This window comes from Sminthopsis crassicaudata, chromosome 5 (assembly GCF_048593235.1).
Source record: "Sminthopsis crassicaudata isolate SCR6 chromosome 5, ASM4859323v1, whole genome shotgun sequence".
NCBI lineage: Eukaryota > Metazoa > Chordata > Mammalia > Dasyuromorphia > Dasyuridae > Sminthopsis > Sminthopsis crassicaudata.
The window spans coordinates 10,229,275-10,249,979 of record NC_133621.1 but is presented as its reverse complement, the minus strand read 5'-3'; the positions used below and the strand labels follow the sequence as shown (position 1 = coordinate 10,249,979).

The 20,705-nt window shown below is 39.8% G+C and overlaps 1 protein-coding gene across 6 annotated transcripts in view; it reads left to right on the top strand.

Moving 5' to 3' along the window:
• MACC1 (MET transcriptional regulator MACC1) overlaps positions 1-20,705 on the top strand; it is a 109,804-nt gene that overhangs the window by 10,598 nt on the left and 78,501 nt on the right. For 2 of the 6 annotated variants that reach the window (XM_074271376.1, XM_074271375.1), the window contains exons 1-2: positions 16,392-16,604; positions 17,676-18,038. Coding sequence is in view for 3 of the 6 variants with exons in the window: in XM_074271371.1 (XP_074127472.1) it covers positions 17,836-17,857 (22 nt within the window). In the remaining 3 variants the exon portion in view is untranslated. Of the gene's footprint in view, positions 1-14,117; positions 14,236-14,679; positions 14,698-16,390; positions 16,605-17,675; positions 18,039-20,705 lie in introns of those variants that run through there. The other 4 variants (XM_074271371.1, XM_074271373.1, XM_074271370.1 and 1 more) reach the window with 4 other exon arrangements.

The following is a 20,705-nucleotide window of genomic DNA, read 5'->3' as shown; positions in this document are numbered from 1 at the left end:
TGAGGAAGAAGGCTGTGAGAGACAAATCTTTCTGTGGTTCCAGACCCAGAGGATGCCAGACTGAAAAAGATGGGACAAACAGAAACCAGCAGTAACTCAATTGCTATTGTACAGTGAAGTGCCATGTTGAAGTCTAGTTTGGAGATGGGAGAGACTGAGGCAGGGAGGCTGATAATATTGAGGGAATGTAAAGTATGGGCTAGCTCCCTGGAGGCCTCAGGGTCAGCCAGAGTCAAGATGAAGTCTTTAGGGGGAGAAGTAAAAGAGGCAGACAAGCAAAATCCTGGATTCTGGAGTCATCAACCACTCTCCTCCTTGTCCTGCCACCAAGTGCCTCTGGTCTCTCCCTCCACCCTCCAATCCTTTCCTATAATTATCTGAACACCAAACATTCAGAAAGCACCAACAGTGAGAAAAGCCATTTATCCAAATGTATGCTAATAGTCATTATCTCACATTGAATAGGTAATTAGCCTGATTCAAGCATATCTTTTTGGAATTTCACCCCTCTACAGGGGAAGAGGAGATGTGTAATGGTAATAATAGCTAGATGAATAGAGAGAATCAGACAGATACCAAATGTCATGGAGGTAGAATCCAAGCCTTTCTTCAGTAGCAATTATCAAGCATCTACTTTGTCATGTGATGCCCAAGTTGCTAACAATACAAATTAAAAACAAACAAATAAACTCATAGAAGTTTACATCCTATACTGAGGAAGCAATATAAATTAGTCAAAATGATTTCAGGGGTGAAGGAAAACAACTTAAGAGATCAGGAAGGACCTTGCATAAGAGATTATGCATCAGGAAGGACCTTGCTTAAGAGATTATGCTTGAATTGATTTATGAAGTAAGACAGGAATTCTAAAAGAAGGGAGGGATAGAGAGAGGAAAGGGACCAACTTGTAGAAAAGTGCAGATTTGTGTTGGAAATGGAATTTGTATGTTTCAAATAGTGAATAGAATAAAATATCACTACTAATATCGCCAACAATACAAATCTTTACAATAAATCTAGGAGGCAGGTAGCATCATCATGAGCATTATTCCATTTTACAGTTAGGAAAACTGAGGCAGATAGAAGTTAAGAGATCTACTCTGGGCCACCCAGTTAGTAAATGTCAGTGTCTTAGATCTGAACTGGCTCCAAGTTCAGTGCTCTGTTCTAAAGTTTCATAAACTATGGCTCTGACTTCATATGGGGGAAGGTGGTCATGAAAATATTGGCAATAGTAAAAATTATCAAAGATTCTGCCAAGATATAATTCTTCATGTAAAAATAAACAAGCACATCCATCTCATTCTATGCAAATTTGCTTTCATCTTTAACAAATGATAAAATTATGTGCATACCAAAGCATTATTTTAAAATACATTTCTTTATGATTTATTATCAGTAAATGCTTTATTTGGATACCAGTTTTGTATACTTATATACCAGTTTTTACATAAATTTTGGGGGTGAAAAGGGGTCACGAGTGGAAAATATTCAGAGTCCTGTTCTATCCATCTGCCTCTTCCCATAAATATTCAAAATACGATCTATGTGTTGTTGTCTATTTTCTAATCCTGCTAACATTTGTCAGAAGTTGTTAACATTTGGACAATTCGTTGGTTACTTCTTTAGCTACATTACCAGAACACTAAATTTTATTTTTTAATCTTATATATTTTTTGTTAATTCTTATGTACAAATCATATTCAGTCCCATGTCACCATTCACTGTGCATTCCTTTATTGCTCTAGGGGATGCCTGGAATCTTGTTTCTTCAGAGATGATTCAGACAATCTAAGCTCACTGGGGAATTCTTGGGTTGGTCATAGCAAATGATGGTTGAATGTATACTTTTTTTTTTTTTAAATTTAAAAGGCAATTCTTGAGACATGGTCAATATGGAAATGCTTTACTTGACTGCTTATTTTTTCAAATATTTTTGTTTCCTAACTCGCCTCCTTCCATAGGAAGTATGGGACGCTAAAAACAATGCTTAATAATAAAAACATAGTTGAAATAATAAACTAAGAGATATTCTAGTGCATGTTTGTGAATACACACACACACACACACACACACACACACACACACACACACACACACATATACATACACTCACATCCCAAGCCAAGCAGAACCAAACAGGAGATAAATCCTCAATGAGAAGCAGATATGAATGGGGATCACTGGGAGGCTTTTAAGTAATGGGACATCTTTTAATCATTATGCTGGTAGCTGCTGATTTCAGAATGTAATAGAAATAATAAGATTGACACATAAATAAAAATGTTGTAGCAGCTTTTTTGTAGTGGCAAGGAATTGGAAACTGAGTGGATGCCTTTAAGTAGGGGAATTATTGAGTAAGTTATGATATATGAATGTTATGGAATATTATTGTTCTATATGAAATGATCAGCAGATCATAAGAAATGATTTCAGAAAGGCCTGGAGAGATATGAACTGATGTTGAGTGAAGTGAGTAGAACCAAGAGAACATTGTACATAGCAACAATATGATTGTGTTATATTCAACTCTGAGGAACTTAGCTTTTTTTTTTTTTTTTTTTTTTTTTAAACAATGAGCTGATTTTGGCCAATTCCAATAAAGTTGTAATAGAGAGAGCATCTTTACCCAGAGAAAGGATTGTAGAGACTGAACATGGATCGCAACATAGTGTTTTCCCCTTTTTTGTTGTTTCCTTGCCTTTTTTCTTCCTTTTTAATATGATTTTTCTTGTGAATCAGGATAAATGTGGGAATACGTATAGAATAGAATGTTGAACATATAGTGGAGTATTTGCTGTTTGGGGGAAGGATGGAAGAAAATTTTGAAACACAAGATTTTTCAAGGGTGAATGTTGAAAACTATCAAAAAAGAAATAAGATCCAACATATCCTCATTCAAGCAGGTATTTATTCACTCATTTGTTGGTTCATTTTTTTTTTTTTAATACATTTAATGATTGTTACATCCCTACACCTGTCTGTGCCAGTCTCCATGGTAAGTTTTGGGAGGTATAAAAACAGAAAATAGACATTTATGTCATGGGATTCTAAATCTTTGGAAGTTGAAAGGAAGCTCAGAAGTCACTCTAACTCACATATGAAAGGAATCTCCATGTGATATGCATAGCAAATATCGATCTGGTCTCTGTTCTATATGCTCAGTTTGTAGAGTGTTCAGAACTCATTGATAATCATGTGACCCTAGGACACCAGACCAAGCTTTATTTTCCTATACCATCCAAATGTCCACTTGTCAATTTCCCCATCTTTCTGTCTTTCCATTTTCCTCTGCCCAAGCTTTCCTTGACTTTCTTTCTCATACTTTAGTTACAGTAGCCAAATAAGCAGTACTACAAATTTTATATATGAGTGGATCATGTACATTAACTACCTTTTCTGGACTCTAGACCTAAATTCATTTCTGAGTCCACTGCTTTCCAAAACATATTGTATTGCTCTAATAAAATGCAAACCCTTTGAAGTCGGGGACTATTTATCTCTTTATATTTTTATCTCCAGTGCTTAGAACAGTCACCTATAAGTCTTTAAGAAATTTTTTTAATCCATTTGTTCATTCATTTATGTCCATTTTATGAATGAGGAAATCAAGCCTGATTTCAAATAACTTGCTCATAATGATGTAGTTATTGAGTGATAAGAGGCAGCATTTGAATCTAGGACTTTCTAAATCTAGGCCATTCTTGGCTATATAATCTTGCCTATAAGAAAAGGACATGGGATTTGGATGTAGGAAGTGTGCAATCCCATAAGTACCTCTTATTATCCTTGACCCTCATTGCCTTTCTTTGTAAAATGGGTTTGGGGTGGTTTGTTTTTTCATTCCAGCATGAAGAATCTGATATTTTCCCACTTATCCATAAAACCATCATGGAAGGTCTCATCTGTAAGGACATCAAAAAGGAAAAGGTCCAATAAATACCAATATATTCCTAGAAATCATTTTTGTATAGCTAAGAAGGAGAAACAAAGTGAGTTCCCATCAACTGAAGAATAACTGAAAAAAGCTATGGTATAATAATATTCTTATACAATAAAATATGATGAATATGATGAAACACAAAAAAGACCATAAGCACTGATACAGAAACAACTCTGTAAGGCCCAAATTATATGTCCAATAATTATGCAACTGTAATGAAGAAAAATGACAGAACCCAGCTAGATATTGTGTGATTATAATGTCCAATATTGGCCAAGGAGAAAAGAAGAGAAAATGTACCTTTTCCCTTTCTGTGGGAAAGTGGAAAACTAAGGCTACAGAATATTGCATATATTGTGATGTGACCCTAGTTGTAGTCATGGTTGATTTTTGCTTAACTGGTTTTTTTTTTTTTTTTTTTTTTTTTTTTTTTTTTTTTTTTTTTTTTTTGTAGGAAAAGCTCAGTGGATGGGTTATTAGGGCAATGGTTCCCAGGAATTACTGCAAGTTAAAAAAAAAAAAGTACAATAAAACTTTTAAGAAAAAAATAGAGGGACAAACTTGCCCAAGTCAGAAATAGGTCAGGTCAAAAATCCCATACCTGTCGATCGGTGGTGGGAGAGATCTGTGAGTAGCTCCCAAATTTCTGATCTGAGAAAGGAAGACTCGGTCTGGAAGAAAAAAGCAGGGAAAAGGATCTGGGGCAAGCCCCAGAGTGAGCAAGTTAGAGAAGAGAAACCACACTTGGGCTTTCAGACATATATGGCCAGGCAGCCTTACTTCCCTGTGTAAGGAGACTGAACGTTATGTGGTGAGTGGAATCTCGGTCCTTCTTCCCCAGCATCATTTTTATTCCTGTTTCCTCTTCTGTGTTAGGAAGTTGTTCAGACAAAAAAAGTTTCACATTTAGAGAAACCCCCTATAGAGGAGGTAGGAGGAGCAGAGGAGAATCATAAGGAGGTGAGAAAGAGGAGGAAAAGAAAATGCTGTCTAATATTGGTAGCTGTCCAATGACTTTGCCCCATTTGCCAATGTAGCACCTTTAAGTTTTGTCTTCAGATTAAGCCATTAGATCAATGAGTAGCACTCTTGAGGTTCCCTTCCTCTTCTAGGAGTTAGAGCAAATGCTGAGAGGGATGCAAAGATCAATGCAAAGATCAACAGAATCTGATCCCTGCCTTCAAAGCCCTTCCAATTTATTTCAACTTGAGATGATACTTAGCAAATAACTAAAAGGACCAACAGAGGCACAGAAACCTATGGGAGCCCTAAAGAAAAAAAGAAAGGGAGGGATAATTCTTCATGATGTGATGGTCAACCAATAGATTGAAAGACAGTTTCCTTTCTGGACAGAGAGGTCTAGTTTCACTTGGCTCTGAGGCTATTGTTGGCTTTCAATTTGAAAAACTGTAGAGGAAGGCAAAAAATGGTGAAGTGTTATGAGAAGTAGAGCCAGAGCAGCTGAGTTTAAATCCCACCTGAGTGATGCTGGGCCTGTCACCTCTTGCATTAATTTCTTCCTCTGTAAAATTAGGAAGTTGGGCCAGATGTCCTTTGAGGTACCTTTTAGCTTCAGGTCGTTGACTTTCCTCTTAATCCATTCTTCAGCCATTGTACCTCCCTGCCTACCAAGAAAGAGATTTGGGGGTGACTTTGAGGATAAAGATGGAATTCAGGCTTGAACCTTGTGGTTGGGCCTTGTTTCTAAACTTTTCATATGCAATGACTGGGGCTGCCTTAGTTCCACCACCACCATATCATGCAAACATTACCACAGTAACCTGGAGGTTAGGACTTGGGGGTCTGAAAACCTGAGTTCAAAAAGATGGTTAGATGTCTCATCGAGGAGAGGGTTCAACTCAGAGGAACATGAATTCAAAGGCAATTTCTCATACTTGCTAGCTAAGTGATTTGGGCAAATCATTTAACCTCTCTTTGCCTCAGTTTCCTTTTCTATAAACTGAAAATAACAGTCCTTATTTCCCAAGATTCTTTTGAGGATGAAATAAGCTCATACTTCAAAATATTTCTAAATATTTTAGCACTATGTATTGCTAATGTATATTATTATTATGAACATCATTGATAACAAAAATGTCTAAGTGAACTTTGAAATTTTATTCCTTATATTAAAATGGAGATAATCAAATTTGTTTTACATATTATATAGATCTTTTTTGGATTGAATATCAAATGAGATAATATAGGCAGAATCCTTTGCCAACGTGAAGACAATGCATCCATTCTAGACATTATGATGATTCTTGGCCTCCAGTCTCCCAATACCCCAATCTGGCCTTCCTATTTTCATTCATTAAATTCTTATAAAAATCGTTTTTCATTCAGGCATTCCTGAAAAAACTCATTTACTTAATAGCTCAGAATAGCTATTGCCCATTGACCACACCGCCATAAGATCCAATGAAACTTTGCCAGCCCCCTCCATCCCAGGATGTGGTTTCCCATGCTGTAGCTAGCTCTATCCTCATCTGTCCAGTGTAATCATTCACGACTGCCCCATTAAGGTCTTCTGCTAGGGTTTGAATAAATCTTATCAAGTGAAAAAGTATTTTGTTAACTACTTTCTATGTGCTAGACACCATAGTAAGCTCTGAGAAAATGAATTCAAAGAACAAAAATAACTCCTGTCTCAATGAACTTACATTCTTTATTGACAGAACATATGCGTGGGTATTTTTTTTTTTAATAACATTATCACTTGCACTCATTTCTGTTCCAATTTTTCCCTTCCCTTCCTCCATCCCCTTCCCTAGATGGCATGCAGCAGTCTTATACATGCTAAATATGTTATAGTATATCCTAGATACAATATATGTGTGTAGGACAGAACAGTTCTCTTGTTGCACAGGAAGAATTGGATTCAGAAGGTAAAAAATAACTTTGGAAGAAAAATGAAAGTGCAAACAGTTTACACTCATTTCCCAGTGTTCCTTCTCTGGGTGTGGCTGATTCTGTCCATCATTGATCACTTGGAACTGAATTAGATCTTCTCTTGTGGAAGATATCCACTTCCATCAGAATACATCATCATACAGTATCATTGTTGAAATGTATAATGATCTCCTGGTTCTGCTCACTTCCTTCAGCATCTGTTGATATAAATCTCTAAGTCTCTCTGTATTCCTCCTGCTGGTAATTTCTTATAGAACAATAATATTCCATAACATTCATATACCATAATTTACCCAACCATTCTCCAATGGATGGGGATCCATTCATTTTCCAGTTTCTAGCCACTCCAAAAAGAGCTGCCACAAACATTTTGGCACAAACAGGTCCCTTTCCTTTCTTTAGTATTTATTTGGGATATAAGCCCAGTAGTAGCACTGCTGGATCAAAGGGTATGCACAGTTTGATAACTTATGGGGCATAATTCCGGATTGCTCTCCAGAATGGTTGGATTAGTTCACAACTCCACTAGCAATGCATCAATAAATGAACTTACATTCTAATGGGGGAGGGAGAAAGAGAACATATAAAAAGGAACAGAAAAATCAGGGGAAGAATTAATTGGGAACAAGTGCCCACACAATGGAGAAGTTTGAAAGGTCAAAAGAGGAGTGTGGAGAGCCAGATTCTTCCACTCCACTAACCCTTCACTCAAAGGAATTGAAGATCAAAGATCTGGAACCATTAGGTATGATTTAATTCCACCTGTTCATCTTGGGAGATGATTAAGTTAACTTTCACAAAGAAAGAAGTGATTTATCCAAGATGATACAAAAAATGTCAGAGGTAAAATTCAATTCCAGGGCCTTAGGCTCTAAACCCATATTGCTGTTATTTCCTTTCTCTCAGCACCATGCTGCCTGCATTCATTCCAGGTATCTCTGACCATATTACTTACTATCTCCTTATTCCTTCATGTATCTTTCTTGCAGGGTAAGATTTTAGAATCATAGAGCTCGAGTTTGAAGTAACCTTGAAGTTCAACCTCATTGGTTTAGAGATGAGAAAAATAAGAACCAGAAGAGATACACAGCCTCAAAGACACCATCTTAGGTGCAAGATTTAAAACTGGCTTTTCTGGCTCCTCAGCCAGCATACCCTTCAGACCAGCTCAATTCCCAGCTTCTTCATGGAACCATTTTGATTTCTCCCTTCTCCAAAACTCCTCAGACCTACCAGTTTTTCCACTTCTGGTCCCTAAGGATCCTAAACACTCTACAACACTATCTCCATATGGGTGAAAATGACTTGGCCAACGTTGCACACTGAGTAAATAGTTAAGCCCATGTCCTTCTCATGGTACCACAGTAGCTTTAGGGGCAAATGATGTCACAGATAAGCATGTTTTTATATCTAGAGAAAGGACAGGAGCCTCTAACCGTAGAAGTATTCCAGCTCCACCCCCTCACTTTACAAATGAGGAAACTAAGATCCAGAAGAGTTGAGGAATTGGTCATTGTCCCACCTCTTCTATAGTCAAGTCAAAAATAGAATTCAGTTTATCCATCTCCAAGTCTAGGGCTCTTTCCGTTAGTCTATATTTCCTCTCTAAACACAAAATAGTGAGGCCGGGGGTGGATGATGTTAAAGCCAGAAATATGGCCTTAGCCTCGTGACCTACAGTGACCCGACTCAAAGAAGGCAGAACCATAAACAGTAGGAGGAAGTTGCAGAAAGAAGGAATTTAACTTGCTGTGTTCGAGGAACCCATGTTCTAATAATTAGAGCTGCCCCAAAGTGCAAAGGAACACCCTGGGAGGGTACATGTTCTTCCTCCCTGAAGCCTTCCAGCAAATGCTGGAAGAACAGTGTTTGGGACACTGCTGGGGGAATTTCTGTCCAGCACCATGCTGTACAAAATGGTCCCTGAGGTTCCCTCTGACTTGGAGAATCTCTGTAGATGACTTTCCCCTAGGATTTTATGGATGAGACCAGGGTGATTTCCCTTGCTTTGGGGATATTCACAGGCTACCTGCTGCTCATATTTGAATTTGTACCAGAGTCTTGTCCTGATGTATTTTGAGAAGGGACCACAGATGTCAATCCTGAGCAAGGATGTCCTAAAAGTAGCTGTTGCTTAAAGATTGTCAGAGAGAAGGATCCTATTGGTACCTTGGCAAACCTATTCCCCCTTTGGACAACTCTTAGGACTTTTTTTTTTTTCTGCTATAAATTCCCTGAGATTACAGGCTGTTTCAATATTTCACATAGTGGTACTCAAGAAAACAAATTGGCTGAAAGAAGTTAAGTGTAAATTTTCCTCTTGCCAGCTTTTCCTCATTTTTCCTTATTCTTCCTTTTGATGCAAGAAGAACAAGTGAATTCCTTCTGTTGGTTAATTCATAATTAGCACTTACATAGAGCTTTAGGGTTCACCATTTCTGCTGTGTTCAGTTGTGTTTCAGTTGTGCCCAATTCATGATTCTATTTGAGGTTTTCTTGGCAAAGGTACTAGAGTAGATTTTCCCTTTTTCCCCCTTGAGCTTATTTGACAGGTGAAGAAGCTACGGCAAATAGGGTTAAGCTTCTTGCCCAAGGTCACACAGTTAGTAAGTTTCTGAGGTTGGATTTAAACTCGTATTTTTCTTGCTCCAAACCCAACACTATCTACTGTGCCATCTAACCACCCATGGTTTACAAAGCTTTTTATAAATATTATCTCATTCTAGCTGCCAAAGCTGTAATTAAGTGGTACAAACCAGAATTTTTTATTAAATGCTAACATTTTGGGGAGGATCAACTAGAGATCATCTCCTAGATTTACATTGTGTCTGTACCCTAATAAGACTGGTGGAAAGGGAAACCTTTGACAGAGGGTGAGGAAGTAGGATCACAGGTCAACAAAAGTCAGGGAAGTAGAAGAAGTAAGAAGACAGCCCCCTCTCCTGGCAGAACTGAATGCCCAAGTAAGATTGCTCTGCCAAGATACCTAGTTATGGGTCTTTCCTACCCATATGATCATGGGTATCTTGCTTTACTTCACATAGACTCAGTTTCCTCATATGAAAAATCAATCAATAAACATTTATCAAGTGTTTACTATTTTCTAAGTTTTAGATATTAAAAAAAAAGAATAAAAAAAGTACTTGTCATCAAGAACCTTAGAATCAAATGATAGAGGGACATAGTCTAACAAATATATACAAAGGAAGCTTCAAAGAGAAAAAAATGAAATAATTATGAGATGGAAAGCACTAGACTTAAGAGGTCTTGGGGGAAGGCTTCTGGTATAAGATAGGCTTTTATTTGGGTCCTAAAAGCAGTCAGGGAGCTCAGTAGTCTAAGCAAAGCAGGAATAATGTTCCAGGCATGGGGTACAGCCAGATAGAATATCGAAAAGTGAGAAAATTATTGTATTATTTCTGGAATGGCCAGAAGGCCAGTGTCACTGAATCAAAGAATATGTATTGGGAAGTAAAATGTAGGAATACTAGAAATATAGGTTATGAAGAGATTTGAATGTTAGAGTGTACTTAGTCCTGGAGGCAATGGGGACCCATTGCAGTGTATTGAATAGGGGATATGACATGATCAGATTTGTCCTACAGGAATGGATTGGATTGGAATGGACAGAGAGTTGAAGTAGGGAGAACCACCAGCTGTTATTGTAATAATTGAGATGTGAGGGGCTAAAAGCTTGCTCCTGCCTAGGGGCAGTGTCAGCAAAGGAGGGATATTCTGGAAATGTTGCAAAGGTGAAAGTGACAAATCATGCCACCATATTGGATGAGATAAACATAGAAGAGGAATCCAGGATGATTCCCAGGATAATGCTTGGTTGGAAGACTGAAAGACTCGGAGGATGATGTGGCCCTCTACAGTGAGAGGGGAGGTATGTGAGGGAGGGATTAGGAAGAAAATGAATGGATTCAATTAAGATATCTACTAAAAATCTAGATTGAAATTTCTGAAAGACTGTTGGAGATATAAGAATGGAGGTCAACAGAGAGAGTGCATAAGGATAGATTTGAGAGTCATCAGGATAGAGATGGCCATTAAATCTATGGAATGAGCTCACCTAGTGAAAAAGCGTAGAAGAAGAGGAGAAGAGGGTCCAGGACTGAGGTTTTAGAAGCAACTATGATTAGAGGGTGTGATCTGGAGAAGTATCCAGCCAAGGTAACTAGCAAGAAATGGTTAGAGAGATAGGAAGAGAACAGGGAGGGGTTGGATGGGTCCTGAAAACCCAGAGAGAAGGGACTATAAAGGAGAAGAGTACTCAGCTGTATCAAAGGCTGCAGGGAAGTCAAGGGAAATGAGATTGGAGAAAAAGCCATTTACCAACCAAGAGATCATTAATCACTTTGGAGAGAACAGTTTCAGTAGAGTAAAGTCAGAAGCTGGTTTGTAAGAGGTTTGCCACAGAGGGAGAGAAGAGAGATTGGAAGCCCCTATAGTACTTTACTTTCAAGGAATTTAGCTATGAAGGGAAAAAGGATGAGAGTGAAGATGACTAGGTAGGATCAAGGGAAATTTTTATTTTTTTCAGAATGAGGGAGACATGCACATGTTTCGAGGTAGTAGGGAATGATCCAGTAGAGAGTGAGAGAGATTTTTTTTTTCAATGACTACAATTTTATAAAAATATCTTATTATTAAGGAATTAAGTTCTCACTTCGGAGAGGCAACTTAAGCCTTCCAAAGAAGAAAAATTGGGTCACAGTTTGTAAACAGCTTTTTAGGTTGTATCAGAAACATCTTAAATAAATAGGGTGTGTGTGTGTGTGTGTGTGTGTGTGTGTGTGTGTGAGAGAGAGACAGACAGTGTGTGTGAGAGAGAGAGAGCACATGCATCTATTGAATAAAAGTATTCACTCTTAGCTAGTGGATTTATTCTTCTGACGCATTTCTATGTCTGACTTTACAGCTAGAATTCAGTTCACAAAGCTGACTCCAACTTCCGCTGCTATTTCTGGGGCAAGATTCAGTTACTACTTTATCCCTCAGTTTCCTTAGTTGATAGAATTCTGAGTATAGCTCTTAACAGATCAGTTATATTAAACTCTCTGTCTTATGACTTAAATTGTGGTTCTTAACTCTAAACTTCTTTCAAAGCCCATTCAAAAATCTTTTCCTACTTAGTATCTTTTTTGATCATTCCAGTTCGTAACAACACCCCTGTTACTTTGTATTGACTTTGTATATATTGCTGTGCATACATGTTATTTGATCCCCAATAGATGAGGTGTTCCTTAATGTCAGACATTATTTCTTTTTGGGCTTTTACTTTCTAGTTCAAAGCAGAGTGATCAGTGCTGAGATTCAAAATGAGGTTTGTTGGATGAATGAATGAATATCAGGCTGCCTGAAAATCTAGGACGACCACATAAATTAAATATTAATGACCAGCCTATATTTAACAATTCTTAAGGAAAGATATAAAGATTGAAAGAAATACATATACTCTAGTAGAAATTATGTAGCACAAACTAAATTTCAATTACTACAAATCATTGTTTAATAAGCTGTCTTGACTAAAAAAAGGTAAAAGGAATCAATAGTGACCCCTTCTGATAAAATTTGTAACCTTTTGCTCTTGTGGTATCCTTCCTCTTTTTTGAAAATAGGCAATTATGTTTCATTATTTGTTCCCTGGGGCACCTAATTGCTTTTTAAAATTATGTAGGGCTATTTCATTTAGGTTGTTTTAGTAAATGTGTATCCCATTCTTCACTTAATTCATTTTACATCAGTGCATGAGAGTAGTTTTCCCACATTTCTCCAAATCCCTTCTATTTATGATTTCTAACTGAACAATATCATTTCAATAGTACAGATAAACCACTTTGTTTAATCCCTGTATAATTTTCTGTGACTCTAATTTCTGTTTACGAATGCTGAGAGTAAGTTTCAGTGTGGTTTAATATTAATTAGGTATTGGCAGATTATACAGTATTATTTGATCATTCCAAACCCTTCTACACTGGCCAGATGGAAACCTCTGCTCATAGGGTGCTCCTCTCTGCTTGAATTTCCAATTATTTCCCTGACTATGGACCAGGCTGATATACTGTTCACATTGTTGGGATGATGTAGGAATCATCAACGTTGTTCCTTTTGGTGAGATGGAAGACCATGACACCTTCAGACTCATGGTATCTTCTGATTTACTGATGCAAAAAAAGACTTCTGAACATTGCCACCTACCTTGATGTTTTTCCCCTTAGAGTTTCCTGGCCTTCTATACACGGTGCAACGGAACCTCCTTTAACATATTCCCATTCTTTATTAGAACCTGAGCTCTTTGAGAATGAGGAGTACTTCATCTTTCTATTTGTATTCTCAATGCTTAGAACATAGTAAGTCATAGTTTGTAAACAGCTTTTTAGGTTGTATCAAGTGTGTGTGCGTGTGTGTGTGTGAGAGAGAGAGAGAGCCCTAGAGAGAGCTAGAGAGAGGGAGCGAGAGGGAGAGCGAGAGAGAGAGAGCGAGAGAGCACATACATACATCTATTGAATAAATATTTTTATTTTAAAAATTCTTTATTTCTTCATTTATAAGATAGGCCCCTGGAGTTGTGAAATAACTTTAATTAGATAGAGTTAGAATAAGACAACTCTCAAATAAAGTCAGAGGATGCTTAAAGTAGCAGTAAGTAAATTGTTTTTAGCAGTAAATTAAAGTTGGTTGGAAAAGTGTGTTTAAAAGTTAAGTATTTAAGATTTAAGAGTAAAAGATATTTAAAAGAGTTCAGGATTGTGGTGTCAAATGAACCATAGTGTGATTAGGGAAATAACTGTTTCTTTTTGTTCAAGATCCCAGCAGGGGGCTTAAAGATCCTTCCAAAGCCTTTCCTCAGGGTGCCTAGCTGATGTGTTCTCATCCTTGTCTCTACAAAACCCAGTGAGGGAGTCAGCACATCTCTGGTTTTATTTTTTCCCCTGGCACCATCTTGAAAATCTTCACCTAGGTGAAGTTTCTCTTGGACAATTTTGAATGACAGGAATAGATGGTCCTTGGAGATTTCAAAGAACATCATAGTGATAGCTGATGATAAATATCACAAGCCAAACCTGATGATTATATGTGGACTTTTGGAGGCTATTTCCTGGTATTTAGTATCTTGAAAATAACATTGTCATCAACACCACAGCAATAGATTTAAACACAGGAATCTGATGGAGCCTATTGGCTTATGTCATGGAAGGCAGGGCCATATCAGAGTGCCAAATCAACTGGCCAATTTGCTTTCTTAATTCAACAGAAATTGCATCAATCTGCCACCAATAACAGCTGGCCGGAGCACTAGTCCTGAATGTCAACTGCTCCCCAGAATTGACTTGTACAGGACAGGTTGGTAACTACATCTGGAAATTTACAAGGTAATCATGGCTTAAGGACAGTGTGACCTAGGAAACCCATATCCCCAACAATACAGGCTGTCTGTCTGCATAAAGTAAATATAAATAAATCAACCTTGAAAGGGGGAGGAGGGATTCTAGGAAGGATGATTTATGGGGTGGGCAGTCCAATGGGTGAGTGCAAACAAATTTTTTTTTTCCTGCTTTTGTTAAGTTTTATTCTGGGGAAATCAGGCCAAAGGGTGGGGTTTAGGATTGATTCTTTCAGAGATGTTCTCTATAGGGCAGGACCAGATGACATTCTGAACATCTTATGCAAAGATGCCCAAGACCCTTTTGTAACAGTTTTAAACATGACATTGTTTTCTTTGGCAACCTTCCCTTCTCTCTGAGGACTCAGAAGGGCAGGGACTGGGCACCTCTGGGTGCACAAGAGAAGAAATCCACACAATGGGTCTTGGATGTATTTCCTTCCAGCAAAAGGTATATGTGTGTGTGTGTGTGGGAGGGTTTGAGCATGCATGTAAGACAGAAATAAAGACAATCAGACAATGAGGGACAGTGAAGACAGAGAAATAAAAAGACAGAGCGATAAAGAAAGGGAGGAGAAAAAAGAGGGGAAAGAAGAGAGAGACAGAGACAGACAGAGACAGAGAGAGTTAGAGACACAGACACAGACAGAGACACAGAGAGACAGAGACAGAAGCACAGAGACTTAGAGAGACAGAGACAGAAGCACAGAGACACAGAGACAGATAGACAGAAACACAGAGACACAGACAGAGGGACAGAGACACAGAGAGACAGAGGGAGAGAGAAAAACTGAGATAGAGAGATAGACACACACAGAGGAGCCAGAGACCCAGATCTAGATAAACTGTGCTAATCATATGCAAATAAATGAGAGATTTAAGCAGCTTAGTCAGCTGCCCCACTATGTTCTAAAGGGATCCAGGAAAAGCTGCCACAATTATTACCATTACCACCACTCCTATTCCCACTATCTATTATTGCTGCTGCTACTGGCACAAAAGAATAAGCATGTATTTAGCACCTATGGTATGCCAAGCACTATGCTAAGCACGGACCTGTTCGTTGTCTGAACTCTCTGGAGAGTCCAAGTTCTTCCCAAATCCCAGTGACCGAGGAAAGTGGCTCCCCCCTTATTCCCACGGGGTGCGGGGGCAGCAGACCTCGGGCTTCTCCTCTCCACCGCTTGCTGCCCAGATTCCCCCCCCCCCCCACTCAGGCGACAGCTAGAGCTGCCACAGCAATGCACAGAGAAGCGGGCCCCCTGAAAGCACACGCACACTTGGGGAGCTCGGGTCCGTGTGGAGAGCGCGGCTGCTTTCCGAGGCCTGCGGGGGACTAGGCTGCAGGCCCCCCCCCCCCTCAGAGGAGGAGGGGGCCTCCTTAGCTTCTCGCTCACCTTTGGTTCCTGGTTTCCAGGGAGTGCTGGGGGTGGGGTGGGGAGGGCGGGGTGACACCTCGAGAATTGAGAAGAAAAAAAAAAGACCCTCAGTAAGCAAAAGGAATGGGGGAAGGGCTGGCTCCTCACCCCCTGGCACTGACTTCCTTTGAGGTGTCGCAGGGAGGGGTCCCTTTTTGTCTTTGGGCGGCGGTGATCTCTGCAGAACGTTAACTCTGCCCTCCCCCATGTCACCCCGGGACACCTTCTTAGACATTCCCCCATTAAGACACTGACTTTGGGAGTGTTGTCTTCGAGGAAGTTAATCCTTTTAAAGATTTATTAGTCCCTGTCAGTGACTGGGGTGTGTGTGTGTGTGTGTGTGTGTGTGTGTGTGTGGAGAAGAGAGTGTGAAGGGGGCGGGGAGAGAAGAAAGGGGAGTGCTTGTGAGGGGGAGGAAAGAAAGGGGGACGGGGAGTGCAATTGGGGTCGTGGGGTACTCCTTTGGCAGCATACAAATGGTTCTGCAGCCCTCTCCGAAGAGTCTAGACCCAGAAGGAAGCCCGGCCAGTGCAGTCATTTTGTTCTTTCCCTTTTCCTTTTGGCCTTCCCAAGTGGTATGTGCCCACCCCCGCCCCCTCCCCTGGGTGAAACTGCGAGTCCACACCCTTCTCTCCTGGTTTCAGGTAGCAGCCTGGCATTGTGGGTAGTGTAGTTCACCCCCCTCCACTGCTTTTGGCTTGGGAATGACTCGAGCAGCAGCTGGAGGACTTCGAGTCCCAGAGGGCCCTGAGAGCAGGAGCCCGTGGCCCCGGCACTAGGTGTGCTTCAGGAGGAGGTGGCCGTGTCTCCAGCCGGAGTGGCTCCTTTTTTCCCACCCTAGCCAAGCGCGGAAAGGCGAGCGGGCTCCCGGGGTCTGGCCCCCACAGTCACGTCCTGAGCGGTGCCGGGCCCGAAGCGGCTGGGGCTCGTTTCCATCCTTGTAAGTGTGTCTTGTTTGGCCGGGAAATGCCATGCTTGTCTGCTCTGATCTTAAGCTGGCACCCTGGGGAGAACGGGATCATTTCCAGACAGTTCTTGAGCTCTCTCCGTGGGTTTTTTTTTTTTCATCCCTTTCCACAGACAGAATGGGAAGTCACCCCAAAGAAGCCTCTAGAAAATGAATCCCGAACCCTTTACTGAGGGAACCCGGGTGACACGAGGAGTTGAGTGTTCTGGGACTTCTTTCTCTTGGTGCTTTTTCTTCCCTTTCCACAGACAGAATGGAAAGTCATCCCCCAAAAAGCCTCTAGAAAATGAATCTCGAACCCTTTAGAAAATGAATCCCGAACCCTTTAGCTGAGGGAACGTGTGTGACACAAGAGATTGAGTGCTCTGGGGCTTCTTTTTCTTAATGGTTTTTTCACTCCTTTCCGCAAATAGAATGGAAAACCATCCCCAAAGAAGCCTGGAGAAAATGAATCCCGAACCCTTTAGAAAATGAATCCCGAACCCTTTAGAAAATGAATCTAGAACTCTTTAGAAAATGAATCTCGAACCCTTTAGAAAATGAATCCCGAACCCTTTAGCTGAGGGAACGTGTGTGACACAAGAGATTGAGTGCTCTGGGGCTTCTTTTTCTTAATGGTTTTTTCACTCCTTTCCACAAATAGAATGGAAAATCATCCCCTAAGAAGCCTGGAGAAAATGAATCCCGAACCCTTTCGCTGAGGGACCTTGTGTGACAGGAGGGGTTGAGTGCTCTGAGGTTTCTTTCTCTGGATTTGTCTTCCTGAAACCCAGAGAAAAGTGGAAGTTGTCAGCAGCACAGCGGAGCAGGCTCTTGACCCCTCTTGCACAGCTGGTGATTTTCCCCATTCATTTGGATTTGAGCATTAATGACAGGCAGAGGAAAAGGACAGAATTTTGTCCTAGTCGCTGCACAGGGTGACTCATGCCTCCCTTTCCCCTTTTCAGGAACTTTCTGCTTAGAAAGTCTAAGGTTCACAGCAATTTTGGATCATTCGCGCTTGTCTCATTTCCAAATTACGGTCATTAATATGTGTCATTCTAGGTGTAAAAGGGCAGTTCCTGATCAGATAAAGTCTTCTTAGTCCAACAACTGGATTACAGAGTTAATTGAAGAGAGTGGCTGTAAAATTTGGCTCCAGCCACTTCCCTGAGGAGAAGAAAGTGATGAACCTTAAGGAGACCTAAACAATTAGTCCTGCCACATGGCCGACTCACTCAGGAAAGGTGAGATGAAAACATTACTTATCTGGGCTGCTTTAAATTCACTTCCCAAGTGTAATCTAAGAAGAGATGACTACTCATCCAGAAAAATGAAAGGCTTACAGGAGATCTTCATGAGCCCTTCAAACCCTGGATGGGAATAGAAACAAGGAGTGTGGATCTGGGATATTTCATTTAGTATAAGGTGAGGAAACTCCTTTTTACCAAGGTAGATCCCCACCAGCCCTGCAATTTAGGGTGCTGAAGTGACTTTCTCAAAGTCACAAAGCCATTATCTCCTCAGAAAGGCGATATGAGCCCATATTTTTCTGACTTTAAGGCTGTATCGATGACAAATCGGTTACATTGAGAAGGCTTTGATATGGGATGCCTATTCTCTCTAAATGTCACCTTTTTCTTTTTTAATCAAATGAAGCATTTGGGCCATGTGGCCTTTTTTCCCTTTCACCTTCACTGTTTCTTCCTAGGAAGATGAATTCTGATAGGAAGATCAACACTGGATTGATTGGTAAATTCTGGATTCAAATAATCTAAGGCTCCAAGGTTTTCTAGACTTCTCTTCAGTTGTGGGTTGTGACCTTGCATGGGATCACATAACAGAATGTGGAATTGCAAAATTATGATTTATTATCAGCAAATGTTTGATTTGTATACCTATTTTATATGCAGAGGGAAGCGTAAAAAAATTCTGGTGGAAATGGGTCATGAGTGAAAAAAAGTTTAAGAAGCCCTGGGGTAGATCACTTTCATTTAACTCAACCATTCAGGAATGCCAAGCTTTCAGACAAACATGTTGTCTGAAACAACCATGTTCCCACAGTTAATTATTATCCACACTTAGAGTTAATTGAACAATTCTAGTGGTAAAATCTTATCAAGGTAGATAAACAATGACTTTTTAAAACTAGCTATCTAATTGAATAGTCACTTTATTAACAATCCGATATTGATGAATATTTCAATTTCTCAAGTCTCGAATTTCCTCAATGTGAGTAATTCCTCCATGCTACAGGGAAACGTTAGGTGGTCTTTAGAGAGTTGCCAAAGCTACATAATTCAACCTCCCTTGATTAAGCTGGTGAAGAACTTCTCTTTACTTTGCTAGGCTATTCTTCAGTCCTTGCACAGCAGATACACTCTACATCAATCCCTAAGACAGTACTTGAATCATGACATTTTCATTTATTCATTCACTCATTCATAATGATTCCATATTTCATTTGGAATATTTCAACTGGGCATTTCAATGTGGCTTATCTAGTAGGACTTGGGTTTTGTCCTTCTCCCACCAATTTCAGAATGATCCATTCAAGTAAGGCTTTACAGGATTTTAGTTAGCTAAGAATTGTCCTTGAGGGTTTCCATTTTAGGATTCTTATGAAACTTGGGGTAGAAGAGTCAGAAGGAATTTCTAGAGTCAGCTAAATTACTAGCCTTTCCCCCTATCTGTCCCCAAATAATCCTGAGGATAACAATCCCAACAAATCATTACCCAGCCTCTGCTTGAGGACATCCAGTGAGGTTCAAAGCATGATTTTCTTGGCAGTTCATTTCATTGTTGGATATCTCTAGTGGTGAGGAAGAATTGCCTTACAACAAGGAGAAGAATTTCAAATAATTAGAACATTAAAAAAGATTTCTTGCCTCTTTTGAATTTTTGATATCTTATCACAGGAATAATAAAGGACATGGAAAAGGCAACATTGGAATTGGGCTTTAAGGTGGAATTCAAGTAAAGGAGTGAGAGGGAAGACTTTGCAGGCTTAGGCAACAATAAGGGCATGAATAGGGAGTAAGAGAAATAAAATCATGTTCAGAGACATCAAATAATCTAGCTTTCCAAAAATGGAACATGCTATCTTAAATGCCCCCCTCACTCAAGGTTTCCAAGAAACACTGGATGGCCATTTGTGAAGTATTTATATGACCAAATTAATCTACTTTAATTTTAAGTGATTTCCTGTCTCTTGCTTGGTTCAATTTCCCCCCTTAGCTGTACCTGAATTATTGGCAACAACTTGATTCTGGGCATTTCCTCAAATAATGAGGCCGAGCCTTGGGTGACAGACACACAAGTAGGCCATCGCTGGACTCATCCTGCAGCTGTGAAGATTACAGGATCATAGATTCAGAAATGGGAAGGAATTTAGAGGTTCACCTCTAATCCCTTCAATTTATAAATGAAGAAACAAAGGCACACAATGACTATGTGATTATATACGATCTAGGGGAAGGGGTATATTATGGGCCAGAACTTGAAACAAGGTGCTAAGTCACTAGAATTGATAGAGACAATGATTATGTACTTAGTACTTATTAGAGTTCATACCTTTAAGAGAGCATATATAAGGAGAAGCTCCCTTGGAGGTGGAGTCAGATTCATTCCATTTTCCACCTTTGTGCCGGCTTCACTAATATTTTCTTGAATCATCCAAGGGACACTTATAGAATGATGTAAAGTGACATAAATGAGCCTAAATCCATATATTTTAATCTGAAAGGGCATCGGAGGTTGTAAAGCCTAATCTCATTTTACAGATTAAGAGATTGAGGCCCACAAAGGTTGAAATTTACTCAGGGTCACTTAGGTAGCTAAATTGGGATTGGAACCCAGTTTCTTTGGCCCTAAAACTATTAGTCTATCCACTGTCACAAATTACATCACAGACTAGTGGTTTTCTCAGATGATATTGGAGGGTGATATGGGAAAAATTAGTTTGATCACCTGGACTTGGCTCTTCATGACTGCCCAAGCTATTCTAGCTTTCAGCCTTGGGTCCCTTTTGCTCTTCACTCTGATCCCTGTCTGCCTTAGATCCATATTCACTTTGTGGGTAGAAATCCAATTTAG